The sequence below is a fragment of the Grampus griseus genome (assembly GCF_964374135.1).
Source record: "Grampus griseus genome assembly, chromosome: 6".
NCBI classification, from domain to species: domain Eukaryota; kingdom Metazoa; phylum Chordata; class Mammalia; order Artiodactyla; family Delphinidae; genus Grampus; species Grampus griseus.
Window position 1 is genome coordinate 90392156 of NC_139000.1, and position 21331 is coordinate 90413486.

Below are 21331 nucleotides of genomic sequence, written 5' to 3' on the forward strand. Positions count from 1 at the left end.
CATGTCCATTTTCCCAATAAATCCACTGAAATTTAATAATTATGTTTATATATATATATATATATATATATACTCTCTTCTTAATAATGAAAGGATTTATAGCTTTTCATGTTTTCTTTGAGTAAAGGTTTAGTATATTTTATATACTTTGTTATGTTTGGTTCTGTAAGTACTTAATTTCTAAATAGGCATTGTAATTTTGCTTTCTTTCAGAGTAATTAGAGCTATTTAAATGAGTTCTATATTATAATTTCCTACTTGTTATTGTGTTATTAAGCTTATTAATTTCTCAAGTTATTGCACTGAGGCCAGAAACTGTGGTTTTTTTCTATTTTTAATAACTGATTAAAGTTTATTGTTTTGAGAACATAAATTTTGAACGTTTTTCAGATATTTGGGAGCTCTTTGCATGTCTATTTAGTCTAATTTTAAATTTCAGTATAAACCTATTAATTCAGACTTGTACTTATACTCTTCAAAATCGATATCACTTTTAAAGTTTTCTATGGACTTGCTTAAAATCATTTTGAGAGATGAGTCAAAGATTTCCACTTACATTATAAGACCAATATTAATCATCTTCTCATTATTCTAAAAGTGTTTGCTATTCATATTATTATATATTCTTTGTGGATCATGAATTTGTCCATTTTAATATTGATATTGCCCATCCTCCTTTTTTTTGGTTATTGTTGGTATTTATTTGTTTGCTTTTATCAAGTAAAGAAGGGTCTCTTCACTATTTGCCAGTCAAAATCTCTTCAGAACAGACAAGCTGTACTGGAAAGGAATAAAACCCAGGGTCATAGGCTTATTCCAAGTTTCAGAAAATAGTCATGTTCTCTCCAAGTATTCTTTTCTTTAATTGAAGTATATTTGATTTACAATATTGTGTTTCAGGTGTACAGCAAAGTGATTCGGTTATACATTTGTATGAATAAATTAATATATATTCTTTTTTCTCAGTTCTTTTCCATTATAGGTTATTATATGATACTGAATATATTTCCCTATGCTAGACAGTAAATCCTTGTTGTTTATCTATTTTATATATGGTCTCTCCAAGTATTCATTTAAGCACATGCCTGGCAGCCATGCCCAGTCAGTCTCTCCTTGACCCAGATAGGAGTTTTCCAGATTGACATCACCAACAGGTTTGACTTTATTTATGGCTATGCATACTCAGTGAAAAATGAAAATGCAGTGCTGCTTATTCAAAAATTCTTCAGAATTTCAAGATGGCAACAATAGAGCATTAAACCAAGTGTGTAGTCCTTCTGTCTGGGTCTGAGTGGATGCACTAGGTGCACGCCCATAAATCTGGCTCTTCTTGTACCTTCTTTTTCAATGGTAATGTTTCCATCTCCTACTTCAGCCCCTTTGGGAGAAACATGGGGAAAAAAACGGGAATTAATTTTTTTCTTGCAATCACTGATTTTCAATTTTAACATAGAATGGAATAAAATCCATGGAGCTAAAGACACAGTTGAAGTTCAACAGTCATAATAAACCACTAAGGTATTATATACTTCTGATTTTATAGTGTATACAGGATTATTTTTTGTAACGCATCTCCAGATTAAGGAATTTAAATAATTTAATAGTCAAAATTATGTTTGGGATTTAAAGAATATATTTAAGAATGCATAAAATTTGCCTTTTATCCTTATCTGTAATTTTATTCTATTTTTACTCTCAATATTAACTTACAAGGTTTTTTCTTAGTTATACAATTTTTTACATTTTAGTAATGTGATATTCCTTATTGTTATTCATTTGAGTTTTATTCCAAAAACTCTGTTGTATTGATGACAATGATGGTGATTGATGATGGGGGAATAAAATGTACTTTATCCATGAATTATTCGTCTTAAGATTATCTATATGCAAACACAAATGACTAATAGTTATGAAGTTCATAAATTAATCATTTACCGTTTACTCATTATTTTTGTTGACATAATTCTATTGATAAATGAATCTGTTGCAATTTCAAAGCTAGAAAAAATGTATTGCCACTTCTTCTCAATGTAAGTGTATTACTTCATTTTTAAATCCAAATGCATCATAATTCAAAGTTAATTGCAGAGACTTTTTGTTAAATTATCCCAACTTATCTTGCTCTTTGTATTTATAAGCTCTTTAGTATTGCATGTATTCAAGATATCAAAGTAGCCTTAAAAACTTATTACAAATGATAGCTTTTTTACTTAGATTAATCTGCTACTATGATACAAAGGGTGTTTTATTAAATATTCATTTTCTTCTATCAGCACTGATACTAGTAATTTAAGTTTGGCTATAGAGTAATCAATTAAAGTAAAGCATGCTGTGTGAACACTAAAACTAACACATTAATTTAGTCTATTTTGACTACTCCTGCTGTCTTGCAAATCATTCCTATGGTTACAACACATTTATCAAAGTTTCTAATAGAAAAACATTCCATGATGGCAAGACCTATACTAAATAAATATAAGATTTATGGATAATAAAAATATTTAGATTTAATTTCGTAAATTAAGTGACATTTTCCTAATATCACAGAACACATACAATAAAAATGAGCTAAATACACTAAAATTTTGTTTAAATTATTGTGGAAAATGACTGTGTAAGGTTAATCATAGAAGGTGTACAAATGATTATACAAGAAGAGCATAAAATTTAACTGTGATAAATTAAGGATAGTGAACAGGCAAGTGACATCTTAGAGCTGGCATATAAGTGAAATTGTGTCCAAGTGTCACCTTGGTTGGAGCTTTTTCATATTCCTAGTAAGCAGGTGTCATTATTTCAACAGAATAAAAGGACAAGAAACTTTACAATGTTGTCTGAACTTTGGAATCACTATGGCAAATCCTTAAAATGATAGCATAAATGTGACTTTGATAAATGTACTTGTAGGGAATTTAACTTTACCCTAAAGAGGTCTGGCCTTTGCCTTTGCTCTCAGGGAGATATATCCTTTGGAAGGTCATGCCTGACAGGAGCATCTTTGTATAGGGGTCTGACCACACCAGATTAAGGTAGGGGTTGACCAGGATAGAAAGACCAACAATGTGATACAGAGTAGGGCTTTGGGTCATACAATATCACTTGAAATGGAGACTGAGATCAACCAGGGGGCAAGTGGAACCCCAGTAGCGACTGAATACTGAAGCTGAATATTGGGGTGAGCTTCCCTGGTTCATAGTGCTGAAACCTTAGGGTACTGTCGCACAAGGATACCAGGAAAGCAACACCTCCTGATTCCACAGAGAGTCAATCAAGTCCAGGAAGCACAGAGAGTCCAATAGGATACTATCAGAGAAACACGCCAAGACACATATTAATCAAACTATCAAAAATTAAATACAAAGAAAATATATTAAAAGCAGGAAGGGAAAAGCAACAAATAAATACAAGGGAATCCCCAAAAGGTTAACAGCTGATCTTTCAGCAGAAACTCTGCAAGCCAGATGGGAATGGTATGACATTTAAAGTGATGAAAGGGAAAAACATACAACGAAGATTACTCTACCCAGCAAGGATCTCATTCAGATTTGATAGAGAAATTAAAATCTTTACAGACAACCAAAAGCTAAGAGAATTCAGCAACAACAAACCAGCTTTACAAAAAATGCGAAAGGAACTTCTCTAGGCAAGAAACACAAGAGAAGGAAAATACCTACAATAACAAACCCCAAACAATTAAGAAACTGGTAATAGGAACATACATATCGATAACTACCTTAAATGTAAATGGTTTAGATGCTCCAACCAAAAGACTTAGACTGGCTGAATGTATACAAAAACAGGACCCATATATATGCTGTCTGCAAGAGACCCACTTCAGACTGAGGGACACATACAGACTGAAAGTGAGGGGATGGAAAAAGATATTCCATGCAAATGGAAATCAAAAGAAAGCTGGAGTAGCAATTCTCATATCAGACAAAATAGACTTTAAAATAAAGACTATTACAAGAGAGAAAGAAGGACACTACAAATGAGCAAGGGATGAATCTAACAGGAAGATATAAAAATTGTAAATATTTATGCACCCAACATAGGAGCACCTCAATACATAAGGCAAATGCAAACAGCCATAAAAGGGAAAATCGACAGTAACACAATAGTAGTAGGGCACTTTAACACCCCACTTTTACAAATGGACAGATGATCCAAAATGAAAATAAATGATGAAGGAAACACAAGCCTTAAATGATACATTAAAGAAGATGGACTTAATTGATATTTATAGGACATTCCATCCAAAAACCACAGAATACACTTTCTTCTCAAATGCTCATGGAACATTCTCCAGGATAGATTATATCTTGGGTCACAAATCAAGCATTTGTAAATTTAAGAAAATTGAAATCATATCAAGTATCTTTTCTAACCACAATGCTATGAGACTAGATATCAATTACAGGAAAAAAATCTATAAAAAATACAAACACGTGGAGGCTAAACAACACACTACTAAATAACCAATAGATCACTGAAGAAATCAAAGAGGAAATCAAAAAATACCTAGAAACAAATGACAATGAACACACGATGACCCAAAACCTATGGGATGTAGCAAAAGCAGCTCTAAGAGGGAAGTATATAGCGATACAATCCTACCACAAGAAAGAAGAAACATCTCAAATAAGAAACCTAACCTTACACCTAAAGAAATTAGAGAAAGAACAAAAAAACCCCCAAAGTTAGCAGAAGGAAAGAAATCATAAAGATCAAATCAGAAATAAATGAAAAAAAAAATGAAGGAAACAATAGCAAAGATCAATAAAACGAAAAACTTGTTCTTTGTGAAGATAAACAAAATTGATAAACAATAGCCAGACTCATGAAGAAAAAAAGGGAAAAGATTCAAAATATAGAATTAGAAATGAAAAAGGAGAAGTAACAACTGACACTGCAGAAATATAAAGGATCATGAGAGATTACTAGAAGCTACTCTATGCCAATAAAATGGACAACCTGGAAGAAATGGACAAATTCTTAGAAAAGCACAACCTTCCGAGACTGAACCAGGAAGAAATAGAAAATATAAACAGACCAATCACAAATACTGAAATTGAAACTGTGATTAAAAATCTTCCAACAAACAAAAGCCCAAGACCAGATGGCTTCAGAGGCAAATTCTATCAAACATTTAGAGAAGAATTAACACCTGTCTTTCTCACTCTTCCAAAATATAGCAGAAGGAGGAACACTCCTAAACTCATTCTATGAGGCCACCATCACCCTGATACCAAAACCAGACAAAGATTTCACAAAAAAAAGAAAACTACAGGCCAATACCACTAAGAAATTTAGATGCAAAAATCCTCAACAAAATACTAGCAATCAGAATCCAACAGCCTATTAAAAGGATCATAAAGCATGATCGAGTGGGGTGCAAGGATTCTTCAATATATGCAAATCAATCAATGTGATAAATCATATTAACAAAATGAAGGAGAAAAACCGTAGGATCATCTCAATAGATGCAGAAAAGCCTTTGACAAAATTCAACACCCATTTATGAAAAAAACTCTGCAGAAAGTAGGCATAGAGGGAACTTACCTCAACATAATAAAGGCCATATATGAAAAACCCACAGCCAACATCGTTCTCAATGGTGAAAAACTGAAATCATTTCCACTAAGATCAGGAAAAAGACAAGGTTGCCCACTCTCACCACTATTATTCAACATAGTTTTGGAAGTTTTAACCAGAGCAATCTAAGAAGAGAAAGAACTAAAAGGAATCCAAATTGGAAAAGAAGCAGTAAAACTGTCACTGTTTGCAGATGACATTATACTATACACAGAGAATCCTAAAGATGCTACCAGAAAACTACTAGGGCTAATCAATGAATTTGGTAAAGTAGCAGGATACAAAATTAATGCTCAGAAATCTCTTGCATTCCTATACACTAATGATATAAAATCTGAAAGTGAAATGAAGGAAACACTCCCATTTACCATTGCAACAAAAAGAATAAAATACCTAGGAAAAAACCTACCTAAGGAAACAAAAGAGTTGCATGCAGAAAACTATAAGACACTGATGAAAGAAATTAAAGATGATACAAACTGTTGGAGAGATAAACCATGTTCTTAGATTGGAAGAATCAACATTGCGCAAATGACTCTACTACCCAAAGCAATCTACAGATTCAATGCAATCCCTATCAAACTACCAATGGTATTCTTCACAGAACTAGAACAAAAAATTTCACAATTTATATGGAAACACAAAAGACCCCAAATAGCCAAAGCAACCTTGAGAAAGAAAAATGGAGCTGGAGGAATCAGGCTCCCTTCTTCAGACTACACTCAAAGTTACAGTAGTCAAGACAGTATGGTACTGGCACAAAAACAGAAATCAAGATCAATGGAACAGGATAGAAAGCCCAGAGGTGACCCACGCACATATGGTCACCTTATTTCTGATAAAGGAGGCAAGGATATACAATGGAGAAAAGACAGCCTCTTCAATAAGTAGTGCTGGGAAAACTGGACAGCTACATGTAAAAGAATGAAATTAGAAAACTACCTTAAACCATACACAAAAATAAACTCAAAATGGATTAAAGACCTAAATGTAAGGCCAGACACTATAAAACCCTTAGAGGTAAACATAGGGAGAACAGTCTATGACATAAATCACGGCAAGATCCTTTTAGACCCACCTCCTAGAGTAATGGAAATAAAAAGAAAAATAAACAAATGGGACCTAATGAAACTTAAAATATTTTGCACAGCAAAAGAAACCATAAAGAAGATGAAAAGACAACCCTGAGAATGGGAGAAAATATGTGCAATTGAAGCAACTGACAAAGGAGTAATCTCCAAAATTTACAAGCAGCTCATGCAGCTCAATACCAATTAAACAAACAACCCAACCCCAAAATGGGCAGAAGACCTAAAGAGACATTTCTCCAAAGAAAATATACAGATTTCCAATAAACATATGAAAGGATGCTCAACATCACTAATCATTAGAGAAATGCAAATCAAAACTACAATGAGGTATCACTTCACACTGGTCAGAATGGCCATCATCAAAAAATCTACAAACAATAAATGCTGGAGAGGGTGTGGAGAAAAGGGAACCCTCTTGCACTGTTGGTGGGAATGTAAATTGATACAGCCACTATGGGGAACAATATGGAGCTTCCTTAAAAAAGTAAAAATGGAACTACCATACGACCCAGCAATCCCACTACTGGGCATATACCCTGAGAAAACCATAATTCAGAAAGAGTCATGTACCACAATGTTCACTGCATCTCTATTTACAATAGCCAGGACATGGAAGCAACCTGTGTCCATCGACAGATGAATGGATAAAGAAGATGTGGCACATACTTACAATGGAATATTACTCAGCCATAAAAAGAAACAAAATTGAGTTATTTGTAGTGAGGTGGATGGACCTAGAGACTGTCATACAGAGTGAAGTAAGTCAGAAGGAGAAAAACAAATACCATATGCTAACACATTTATATGGAATCTAAAAAAAAATATGGTTCTGAAGAACTTAGGGGCAGGACAGGAATAAAGACGCAAACGTAGATAATGGACTTTAGGACATGGGGGGGGGGAAGGGTAAGCTGGGACGAAGTGAGAGTGGCATGGACATATATACACCACCAAATATAAAATAGATAGCTAGTGGGGAAAGCAGCTGCATAGCACAGGGACATCAGCTCGGTGCTTTGTGTCCACCTAGAGGGCTGGGATAGGGAGGGTGGGAAGGAGACTCAAGGAGGAGGAGATATGGGGATAAATGTATATGTATAGCTGATTCACTTTGTTATAAAGGAGAAACTAACACAACTTTGTAAGCAATTATACTCCAATAAAGGTGTTAAAAAGAAAGAAACAAACAAACAAAAGAAACATCCTCACAGATACACCCAGAGTAATGTTTGACCAAATATCTGGCCACCCTGTGGCCCAGTCAAGTTGAGGCATAAAATAAACCATCACACCTTCCATAAAACTCATTTCTTTGAAAAAACAATTAGCAGAACAGGAATATTTTTGAAACCCATATACACTGGCAGAAATATATAATAATAATTTATTCTAGTGACAAGACCAGGGATATTCTCAGGATGGAAGCTATTCAAAATAGTTAACTTGCTACCAGGTAGATAGTAAATCTCAAGAAATTATGTCATTTTGGAGCTTGGTTTTGGTCTCTTTTTCTTACAGGTTGGACATTTGGCAGTAGCAGTAGCTAGATTAGCCTTAGTTAGTGAGAATCCATGCTGTTGGCCTCTCTCTCTGCCATCATGACCACTCCATCCTCTAAACAGTGTCTCATGAAGGCCTTCATAGTACTAACTATTTGAAGAGATTAACATGCTATCCTGAAAGCAATGGATTCATGTGCTGCGCTCTGCAATGTTTGGATAGTCCGAGATTCCTTTGGACTACATTATAGCAGAGGAAAAGGAATTACAGCTCAACAGCAAAATTTGCAAGTGTTTATTACACATTTGAAGTGAGCAAAAACTCTCCCTGATCCTCTTTTCTTACTGAAATAGAAAAGAATGCATATGCCAAAACAATGTCCATATACCAGAGCCTGAGGCTCTATCTGTTCTAACAAAGTTACCACATCCATCATGGCAACTTCAATCAGGGCAACTACTGGGTTGAGCTTGCAGCGGTCTACAGTCACCTTCCAGGATCCATCTGGTTTTTGCAAGATCATTGCTAGGTAACTTAACTGGGGATGTGATAAGGACCACCATCCTTGCTTCTGTTAGAAACTCATAGCTGATATAAATCTCCTAAACTCTATATAATACATATATGATACAATTTTTATTTATATATTTTTACTTACTTTCTCATGACAGGAACAGTTTCAGAGGCTTCCATGTGGCTTTCCCTATTTTGGTAGTTATCTACAACCAAGGACCCAATCTGGAAGTTGTACTAACTTCCAAGTATGTTAATACCAATTAAACATTCAGGGTCCAGGGAAATGACCATCAGTGGTCTATGTAAGTGATTTATTACCTGTCTCCCATATGCCCCCATACATATAGGAAGGCCACAATAATGTTTCAAAGTATTTGTAGTTCAATATCACAGAAACCCTATAACCTATACCAACAGTGCTAAAAATATGAGTAATCCCCATCTCCCAATTTATAGTCAAGTGAGTAAATGGCCATAATTTTCTTGAGGAAAAATGCAGCAAATCATTGCTTTGTATACATGCTATGGTATTGCAATTGTTCCACTTGGAACCACTGTTTAGTGGGCTCTGATTCTGAACAATGGTCCCCAGTCTGAAACCTATGCAAGGGATCATGACATATTTATTAGGGTGGCTATCCTCAGACGCCCAATCACCAAACCTTGATTTCTTCTGCTGGTTCAAGCTGAGTAGTGACTTTGTCAGACACCAATCTATTTTGCCCCTAGGGAGGTCATATTCTATTAACCATCCTTGTAAGTCCCTGTGTATCTGGTTCCCAGGACTATTACTTTGCTAGTGATCACTTTGCTAGTGATCACAACATATGTGGTTAAGTACCACCTGGTTACTGACAGTTAACTGCTGCCACCTAGACTCTACTATTTTAAAGTCCATTCATGGACATTGTTTTCAGCTAGATAAATTCTATAACAGTATTTTCTATCTCCAGCCCTAAAATGAAAAGTAGAGACACTACTGAATTTTTTTTTTTTTTTTCCTGTACACGGGCCTCTCACTGTTGTGGCCTCTCCCGTTGCGGAGCACAGGCTCTGGACACACAGGCCCAGCGGCCATGGCTCACGGGCCCAGCTGCTCCGCGGCATGTGCAATCCTCCCGGACCGGGGCACGAACCCGCGTCCCCTGCGTCGGCAGGCGGACTCTCAACCACTGTGCCACCAGGGAAGCCCCTGAACTTTTTAATGATGCTGCTTCCTGTCTCACCAGGCCATTCATATGGCCTTGATAAATTTTGTGTCCTTGGGCCTTCCCAAGGAACATAACCATCATGCTTATCTTCTGACTGTACATATTACATCCATTCTAGCATGTCTACTTCTCTGAACTTTTTAATTTCTTTATCCATCATCTGACATTGCAGTTCATGCATTTCAGTTTTGCTCAGCTTGGCCACTGTGTGTACCATGCCACTGGGAGCCACCTTATTAGTTTGTACAATCTCCTGAGGTTCTTTCCAGGACACTAAATCCTTTATCTCCAAAGAATATTCTCAGGTAAATAAATTCTTCCCTTTCCAATTCTATGTTCCAGTCCCTTTGATAAAGAATCTTCTAACACAGTGCCACTCATACATCCCAGATGGCTACTGATACATGTCAGATAGATTTGCAGCATCTTTAAATTACAGTACTTTGTTTATGAAGCCAAGTGCATCCTCAGTTGCTTGATATTGTGACTTAAAACCTAGGTATAAGCCAAGTGGCCAGGAGGGAAAGTGAGGGCAGATCTTGAGTGGTATATCTGCTGCCTCTCAGGATTATTGAGATGACTGCTCTTAGCAAAAAGGAATGGAACACTTCTGCAGGCTTAGAAGAGTCAGAGGAATCAAAAGAATCAAAATCTTCAGAAGCAATCATCCGCATGTCTAGATTCTGTGTGTTAAAGCTTCAGATTTTCCCAATGGGGGCAATGCCCTTGGTATAACAAATCTGCCAAGTTTAACCTCCTTTGAAGTTAGTCGCACAGACTAATAAATCTTAGGCCTCATGTTTGGCTTTCTCTGCACTCCTGCTGCAAAACGAGGGCTTCTTTGCCTCTACCAAGGAGTCCCTTTGGCTTTCACATCTCATTTTTAATTCATTCTTATTTTCTTTATCATTCTATTATCATTCTGTAGAGAAATTATAGCCCATAAGAGTGTGACAGAGAGGGGACTGGAATTATAGAAATTGAGGAAGGTATTAATGGTCTCCTTGCTCCTGGATGAATTCATATCCATGTTCATAAGAGTGCACTCTCACTTGTGAATCCCATCATATCACTTCCTTTCCCAAATCTCTTCAGGATAAACCATATATATATATATATATATATATATATATATATATATATATATATATATATATAACAAGACTGTATTATCTATTCCCCACCGAAATAGTAAACTCATTTCCTGTTGCCCCCTTTTGTGGTATTTTAAATTCTCAAAAAATATGTAAATATAGAGAAGATCAATAATTATCAACATATGTCCAATCGTGTTTTGGCTCTGCCCCAAACACGATTACTTTAAGGTTACTTTAGGATTACTTCAGAGTTACTTTAACCCCTGAATAGTATAGATGAAAATCCTAAACATAACATTTCATCGGGGAAAAAATAGCATAAGGACTAAAAAAATACAAAATAAGACAAAAGCTTTTCCAGCTATCCACCCACAAATTTAACAATAAACCCTTAATATTAAAAAATCTAGTCAGTGTATATATCTGCATGATGTATCATAATTTATTTCCAAAGTTGTTTTTATTGAAATCAGAATCCCAACAGGGCTCAGAATATTGATAGCTTGGTTGATTATTCTCTTGTCTTTAAATCTATAGGTTGTCCCTCTCTCTTTTTTCCATGACGTTTATTCTTCCTTGTGGGTGGTCATTTGCCTTGTAGAGTTAACAAAATTTTGCATTTTTCTGTGTGTATTCCTGTTTTATTTTTAACATATTTCTCCGATTTTCATGTTTTTCTTTTTTAACAAATTAGTGATTGGGAACTACAGTTTTGATTCAGATTTGATTGGTAAGAGTTCTTCATAGTTGATGTGCTACACTTCTTATTTCTTCACATTAGGGAGCACATAATATCTGGTTGTCTCAAGTTTTATGTTCTTAAAATTAATCACTAGGTTCATTCACTTAAAATCCCCCTCGATGTGTTATGATTCTTAAACACTAATACATTTAGATGTACTGTTTTCTCTATGGTTTTGAGTGCCCACAGCATACTTTACTTATATAGCATTATAAGAATTATTTTAAAGAAATAAAGCAATTAACAAGGATTAATGTGCAAGAATGCTTTCATAGAATGTTTGGGGATAGAAACACATTTAATATCAAGTAATAAAGGCACAGATAAATTATGTGGTACTTGCATAAGATGGAATGTTTTGTAGGTATTAACATGCTTTCAAAAAATATTTAATAACATGGAAAATGTTCTTAATGTAATGCTACATCAAAAAGTGCTGAAGACACAGATTGTTCCTTAAGAAAATACAAAAGCTTATCAAATGTAATTTCAAGAGCAAAGAAATAATATGTAATTTTAACTTCCTAGTGTTTCTGAGCGTCTGTAAATATACTAAATTTTAATTTAGGATAATGGATAATAAGAACCAATATTACTAAATATCAACAAACTGATTTGTAATTATATATGGCTGAATAAAGTTGTTTCTTTTGCCCTTTACTCAGTAATTTGGTGCCAACAACAAATGTAAAAATTAATGAAAAATATTTTAAGTGCATCTTCAGTAAGAATAAAAAATATTTTTTTACCTCTCAAAAGAAGATTTTGTTAGCATAAGGAAATATGACCAAACTGAGGAAGAACCGTGAGATCATAGGATTAACAATACAGATCTCAATAACACAAAACAAAGTTCTAAAATTAGGTGACTATCCTTGTGTTTCCTGAATTAAAGTTTGGGAAAAGGAGCAGGTTTCTTCAGGAGAATTAATGAGTGCTAAGAAAACACATCGAAACCAAATTGTATGGATAAGGTTTTCTCGTATAGAATTGCTGGCATAGCAACCAAGTGAGGACAACTTGAAATCCCCATAAGAATGGCAAATAAATTATGAAGAATCCAGAATATGTGCTATGAAGGTATTTTGAAAAAGTTATAAATCTATAAACAGACATGAAAAAGTCTCTAAATCTTACCATCAAATAGAAAGCAAAATCCAAAACAATACAGAATATTAGTCCAATGTTTATATTTCCATCAATTTGAATAGTTTACGTTTAACAAATTTCATGAATTAAACGTATAGACAAAACATTCATATTATTTTTAAATTTTGTTTTGTTGAACACTGGTTAGTTTGAGCATTTCATTGTATTTATCACATTTTGTACATTTCCTTTCCTGAATTTCTTCTTCTTGGCATTTATTCAATATAATATTTACCTTTATTTTTTAATGAAATCTCTTGCCCCTATATTGATTATTTTGCATTGCAGAAGTTATTTCTCTATTTTGAGATTTGTTTAAACTTTTTGAAGCTTTTGGTGTTTAACCAAATCATTATGTCTGCTTTTATTGTGTAGCTCAGAGTTTGTTATCTCCTGTATTATTTCAGTAATTTTATGCTCTATATATTTAAGTCCTTATTCCAACTGAATTTCATTTTGATTTGTATTTTAAAATCTATATAAGGAGACAAACCATCTGCTAACTAAAATGTACATATGTATTTTGCATTATCATATCATGATATTTGTGCCCTACAGAAATCTCTGGATAAAGCATACTACTGTAGTTGAAGGGACGGGCGGGGGGGACAGCGTGTCCTTAAAGAGAATAACTTACCATCAAGAGAAGAGTAGGTCCTTCGAGAGAAAACAGAAACCTAACAGAAAATGTTAACTTGCTGGACAAGAGAAAACACATTTCAAGTTTCTCCTTAACCACTATTCTACAGAATGCCAAGCACTTGAGTGTATTCACTTTTGACAGTAGGGGATACAGTGTATTAAATAATTTTGATACTCACTAGCTGATCCCATGAAGATGGGCTGCTGCTTCGGTTGCTTTGGAAAACCATAAATATCTATTTAAAACTCAGTTTGTGAACATCTGTGGTTAAGTTAATCAAATATTTTATCAACGTTTCTTCATGCATTCTCAGTTCCATGAGGTGAAAACGTGCTTCATTTTTCCCCCCTCAGTCCACCAATCACCAGGGGAAAGTTCTCCTTTGTTTGCGGCATTATGTTTTTATCAGATCAAATATCGGGCAATTATCAGCTTCATCTTGACTTGTGTCTTCGGAAATGTTGAAAGGAATCTGAAACTAGTAACTGATAAATAACTATGTCACTTTCTGGATTAAAAAAAAATCTTGTAATTTGTAAAAGTGACTGTTTCATGAAGTTACAATTTTCTGTAGATTGGATTTTATTTTCCACCTTCTTTCACTTAATTATTTTCTCATCACACCTAGTTTCTATTATTTTCTTCTGAATTCTGAGAAAAATTGAGTATGTATGTATGCCGAGTATGTATTTCATTGCATTGATTTTCTAAGGAATATAACTTGCTGCTTACTGCTATCACAATGATTTTAAATTTGATAATTCTGTTTTTAATCAGGAATAATAATTTCTTTATAATCTCTAGAATAATAAAGAGGCAATGATAGCTTTGAATCAGGTCGAAAATGGAGTGGTGGCTACACTCTGGGTTTCTGGGGTTCTAGGTATGTCCCAACCACATCTGGGGCTTCCCATGTCTAGAGGTGCCTCAAGGCCCCTATTTACTTTGTCATGTTCCCCAGGGTGGGAGTCAGCTTGCTGAATGCCTTCCTGTTGGCACCAGAGAAAACATAAGAACCCAAGTTTTTGTCTATCCCCATCTCTGCGTCAGGTCCAAGCCCTTTTCCTAGAGATATGGTAACCATTCTTTATTCCATAACCCTCATTTGAAGCCACTTCTGACCTGCGATGAAGATGAATAAAGAAAACCTGGACCATTGTTCTACATCATGGACCACAGCTCAGATGTGGACTATTCTTGCACATGGACCAGTAAAATGTATAGGACCTTAAGCCCATGTTCTTTATTTGCATCAAATGATGACCAGTAGACTGATTTTCCATCACTTTTCTTGTAGCAGGAGATGAATTAAATAAATAACTTAGGTAAAAAAAGAAAAGGAGAGAAAAAAAGGTAAAGTTAAGAGGAAGACCATGTATCACTCCCCCTTTTCTTGTTGCCCTAGATTCCATCCTTCCAAGCAAGGAATCATGACTTTTTATATATATATACACACACACACACACACACACACACTAACACATATATATAACATATACATGCACATATATATACACACGTTATTTATGTTTTGTGCAAATAAACATTCTGCACACTATATAAAAGACAAAAATTGATCAGTTACCATTAAAGTTCCCACTACTCAGCACTGTGCAAAGAGAAAATTGGAAAAATCAGTTCGAGATTAGTTCTCACTTTGATGCAATGGTCTCAGCAGAGGTGGATCTAGAGGAAGTGTAAGGTGGCAGGTCTTCTATGATGAATGGCTTATTAGAGGAGAGTATGAATTGGTAATAAAAAACATGGGATTTCAGTTCACAATACTGATATAATTTGTGAGGTGAAAATAGCTAAGAATTTTTCAAAAATGACGACAGACACCAAACCATAGATCAGGGACTCAGAGGAGTCCAAGTGGGATAAATAATAAAAAAACTTTCACCTGGCGTGTTGTGTTCAAACTACAGAAAATCAAAGAAAAAATCTTGAAACACACACACAGAAAAACAACACCTTACCTATGAAGAAAGAAGTATAAGATTTATAGCAGACTTCTTGTCATCAACAATGCAAGCAAAAAGAGAGTGGAGAGAAATATTTAAAATGTTGAAATAAAGGAATCACCAAGCTAGAATTCTGTATTAAGGAAAACTGTTCCTCAAAAATGAAGGAGAAATAAAGACTTTCTCAAATGAACAAAAATGAGGAATTTTTCACCAGTAGATCTGCCTTTCAAAAAATGTTTAAAGAAGTTTAATTTTTTTAAAGTTTAGAGAAAGAAAATGATGCAGGTTAGAAACTGAGATCTATGTAAAGAAATGAAGGGCATTAGAGAAGGAACACATAAAGGTAAAATAAACCCTTTTCTTTTTCTTTTTCTTACTTGATTTAATATAAGTGTTCAAACTAACAACAGCAACAATATATTGGATGAGTATAGCTTATTGATAAGTGAAATGAGTGACATCAATGTTAGAAGGGATGAATACGAAATATTTTAAGGTACCTACACACTCATAAAATAATATAGACTTATTTAGAAGTGGACTTGTAAATACATGTTGTAAATTCATGTTGCCATCCTTAGGGCAACCACTAAAATCATTTTTTAAAAAGAAGTATAACTGATTTGTTAAGAAATGAGAGAAAACAGAATCATATAAAATGCCTAATTAAACCAGATAAGGCAGAAAAGGGTAGAATATTAAAAAATAAGAAGTGCAATGAATAGAGAACAGTACAGAAAGGGGAGAGATTAATCCAACTATACACATAATCCCTTTAAATGTGAATGGATTAAATGCAACTATAAAAATTAAAAACAGAAAATGACAGAGGGGATAAAAAAAAACAACTGGCTATATGTTGTCTGCAAGAAACCCACTTTAAAAAGAAAGACATAGATTATAAGTAAAGTGATGAAGAAAACTATACCACACCAACACTAATGAAGGGAAAGCTGGAGTAGCTATATTAATGTCAGGCAAAGCAGACTTCAAACAAGGAAAATTATCAGGGATAGAGAGAGGCATTACATAACGATAAGGGGGTCAATTTTCTAAGAAGACTTAATCCTTAATGTGTATGTGCGTAACAGCAAAGTACCAAAATAAGTGAGGCAAAAACAGACAGAATGGCAAGATGAAATAAACAGCTCTATTATTATAGTTGGAGACCTCAACAGACCTCTATCAGTAATTGACAGATTCTGCTTACAGAAAATCAGTGAGCATACAGTTGAACTGAACCACCATCATTATCAACTGTATCTAATTGACATTTATAAAGTACTTATCCAACAGCAGAAGATTACAGTCATCCCTTGGTATCTGAGGGGGATTGGTCCCAGGAGCCCCTGCATATACCAAAATCTGCTGATGCTCAAGTCCCTCATATAAAATGTAGTAGTAAAATGAATGGAAATTTTAATCCAAGTTGATTGAATCCACAGATGCGAAACCCAAGAATTTGAAGGGCTAATTAAAATCACAATAAATACATTAAACGTAAGATTTAATTTAGCTAAACAGACAATTATTATTATTTATTTATGACATACCCAATTTAACAGGACATAGAAAGTCTGAAGTATAAGTGACAGAAAGAATCTAAGGGGAGAATACTGATCAAAAAGAAATGGATTTAGTTATAATAATATCAGAAAAAGAAGTCAAAAATACTATCAGGGATTAAAAGATATTTACTATGATAAAATGTATGAATCATTAAGACCTAGTAACTCCAGCTTCTCAAGCTTCTATAAATATAGCAACTCAGTCTTCACAAGGGAAAATTGAAAATCCACAAACTGGGAAATGTTCTCACACTTCTTTCACATAATGCTATGTCAAAAAATATTTATAGATATAGACAGGTAGATGACAGACAGATGAATGAATGGATGTGTGTGTGTGTGTGTGTGCACATGCGCATGCATATGTGTATCTTATAAGAGTCTTGAATCAGCAACTGAATTATTGAATCTGACACTGACCTGGGGTAACATTCAGACACTTCAAAAACATCTAGATAAGTGGTCTGAGGTATCAATAACATCTATTAAACAGAAATGATACCCTCTCAAGTTGTTAGCATGAGAGATATGGAGGTCAGGTGATAAGCTGAGTTCTGACCCAAGCCCAACTCACAGTGTGCTCACTGGTTCATAATGAAATTTGTGGATATTTATCCCGTTCCTGATATATAAGTGGAAAAAACACAGTTATTGATAGAACACCCCTTGTCTTGCTTTTCAAATTTGTGTAGGAAAGCCAAATGAAACTGAACTGAACTTGTCTCCCATTCCAACAAGCTTGAAATCAACAGCAATACTGCATTTCTGGAATTATTGAAGAGATGTGTATTGCTGTCAAAGATATGAAAAATGTAGTAGTTGTGATTCCTAGATATCCCCATTTAATTTGCTTACATGGCTTTAGCACAACAGTGATGGATCATGGCACATAAACATGGACTCCTGTATATTTAACAGGTGGTAGCCTGATTTTGAATTGAAACTGCTATGTCTACATATGATACCCTGACTAAAAAAGCTTATCATAGACATTACCATTGGAGATTTAGGTGTGCATCTATTGGTTTGGAAAATAATAAATAAGTAAATTTTCAATCTCCATTAAGTGTGTGTGTGTGTCTATGTGTGTGTGTTTATATGGTAAGGACCAAGGACGATAGTTCCACCTTCACGGTTTTATATAAGTATTATATCAACTCTCTTGCTTTCTACATAATACTGTATATAGGGCATTTATGATCTCAATAATCCATAGAAGATACCAGTAATTTGCTATATTGATTACATCAGAGTGCTCATTTAACCCCTTTGGGCCCCCACGGGAGTGGAGGAAGACTGGACAGAGAGGGAGAAAGGGCCATTGAAGGTACAGTATTTACTATGGGATTTAACTCCTCAAAGGCCTCCCAGTAGCTTCAGATCTGCTCAAGAATCCTTCATGTCCTGCTGGTTTGCAGCGAGTGGCTCACAGCTTCAAGGCCTCCTCTGCCAGATGGAGAACTATTTCAAACATCCTGCCTCTATTTTGTACTGTAGCAATGCAGACAGGAGACCTGACCCCATTTTCAGGTTCTAAAGAGAAATTCTAAGTACCTGAAAGACTGAGGAACATGGTGGCTTTTATTTAAGATGTGGAGATAGAGAGCACATACCTGGACTTGGGCCTGCAGCAGCACCAAATTGCACCAAGAGTTCCCTTTATTTTCTCTCGCATCTCTGTTTCTCCTTTTCTCTCTGCTGGACTAGCCACGGGGACTCCAAGTTCTTCATTGTGTGGTCCTGGTACCAAGATTCTCCTGGGAATTATAAAGCTATTCACCTTCTACATCGAGCACTTCTTATTTTTTCCCCAGCAACATAAGTCATCCTTAAGAGGGGTCAGGGTGCTAGGTCTTAAATATATTTTAGTCATCCCTTTGTACATTAAATTCTCTTTCTTGGAGACTGCTCCTGACATGGTGTTCACCGTGCTCTCAGCTGGCCTCCTGAAGTTCTGCCCTGCCTTCCCCACCAGGTACAGTTCAGGAGCTGCCTACCTCAGGGTGATAGGTTATCTTCTAGTTGCTTTATTCCTTTCCGTTTTACATTTAGAGAGTATAACTGCAATACATAAACTTCTCTGTGACCACAGCTTTATTTGCAACCCACAGGTTTTGTTATGGCATATTTTCATTATCATTCAATTAATAAAATTCTAATTCCCATTGCGACTTTATCTTTGACCTACATAATGATCAGAAGTATGTTTTTAATATCTAACTATTTGGTAAAATATTGGTTATATAGGTTTAAATTTCTTGCTTATTCAGAGCCTTGTTTTATAACCAGAATATAGTCAATTTTATAAATGTGCCATGTGCACCTAAAAATTTATGCATAATATATATATATTCCATCATTGTTGGTGCAGTGTTTTATGTAAATTTAGGCCAAAGTTTTTAATGATGGTATTCAGATCTTCTATAATCTGCTGATTTGTTGTTGTGGTCCTATGTTACTGATCTAGGTAATTTAGATTTTTCTATTTCTACTTAGATTTTTGGAATTTCCCTTCATATATTGCATTGAAGTTTAGACTTATAATATATTCCTTGTAAAGTAACAGTGGGTTTTATTATCCTGCCTTAACGCCAGTGATACTTTTTGCTTTCAAATCTATGTTAACATTAAAAAATCTTCTTCAATTTTACTTATTGTTGTTATGACATAATTTTTGAATCCTTTCATTTTCAATCTGACTCTTGTCTCTTGTAGGTGGCATAGAATTAGGTTTTTGGTTTGTTTCAATAATCCTTGTCCTTTAATTTCAGTATTTACAGTTAATGTATTTTCTTATAGACCGTTTACTCCTTGTTTACTATTAGTCCCACCTTGTTATGTTCCTTTTGCTCTTCTTTCTTCCTTTGAGATTTCTTCAAATTCCATTTTCCCTTGTATTAGCTTGTTATTTTTACATAAGTAGCAGTTACACATGTACCATGACTTATTAGCTCTTTTACTTCTTCTCAAGCAATGCTGAGATCTTAAATTTCTTTTACTACTTTTTCCTCTTCCTTTTGTTTAAATGCATTCTAATGTTTGATATATTATATTATTACTCTTTTTTGCTGTTAGATTTTATTTAGGTTTATCCACTTATTTATCCTTTCTGTTATACATAATTCTTTATAAAGTCCTTATTTTCATCTGTGATAATCTTCCTTCTGCCTGCAGGTCTCCCTTTAGAATTTAATTCAGTCAGTTCTGATGAGAACATATTTTCTAAATTTTGTTTGTCTGCAAATTTCCTTATTTCATCTTTCCTTCCAAACAACATTTTCTCTGCCTCTAGAATTCCCAATGCGCAGTTCTTTTCTTTAGCACTTAAAAATGTTATTCCATTATTTTCTAGTATCCAGTCAGTTTCGCTGAGAAGTAAGCTGTAATCTTAATCCTATTGTTCCTTTGAAAGTAATCTCTCTCTTTTTCCTCGGGCTACTTTTAAGATGTCATGTTTTTCTTTGCTGTTCATGAATTGTACTGTGGTGATCTTAGGTGTGGTTTTCTTTGTATTTGTTCTTGTTGCTTTTTTTTAGTGCTTGTTGAATTTAAGGCTCCATATATTCTTTTTAGTTTTAGAGAACTCTCAGCTGTTAATATTGTTTTCATACCAATCTCTCTCTTTTTTCTTTGGACTCCAGTTTACACATATGATAAAAATGTTTATTGTGGCCCATATGTCTCAAATGCGCTTTTGTGTACTTTTTATTCTTTTCGTTTCCCATGCTTTAGTCTTAATATTGTTACTACTCTATCTTCCAGTTCACTTACCTCTCTTTACCTGTGTCCAATCCACTACCGAGTTTTAAATTTCGTATAATTTTTAATTCTATCAGTTCAACTTCAATCAGTTTATAGTTTCTAGTTGTCAAGTTAAATTCTTCACCTTGTCATCTATTTTCTTGAACTTGATAATATTTACCAAAATATGTATGAACTTGAACGTTTAGGTCATCTATGATTCTGATTCTTTTTTGTTTTTTATTCTAATTCTCCTTTTCTTGGTAGTCTTGGTGGTTCTTCAGTGAATACCAGACTTGGGATATGACAAGTTGTAGAGAATTTGAATGACATGACAGTTGTCCTTTGAACAACCTGGGTTTGAACTGCACAGATCCACTTATGCATGGATTTTTTTTCAATAAGTAATACAGTACTACACGATCTGTGGTTGGTTGAATCCTCAGATTCAGAACCACAGATAAGAAGGGCTGACCATAAAGTTATATGGGGATTTTTGACTGCACAGGGA

General features: G+C 34.5%; 1 protein-coding gene across 1 annotated transcript in view; it reads right to left on the reverse strand.

Annotated features, from left to right (window-relative positions):
• Positions 1 to 516: 516 nt before the first annotated feature.
• LOC309824192 (uncharacterized protein) overlaps positions 517 to 21331 on the reverse strand; it is a gene marked incomplete at its 5' end in the record, with an annotated part of 115987 nt that continues 95172 nt past the window's right edge. The window contains 2 exons of the mRNA XM_082656914.1: positions 517 to 1378; positions 18693 to 18836. Of these exons, the coding sequence (XP_082513040.1) occupies positions 1372 to 1378; positions 18693 to 18836 (151 nt within the window). The 3' untranslated portion in view covers positions 517 to 1371. The remainder of the gene's footprint in view (positions 1379 to 18692; positions 18837 to 21331) is intronic.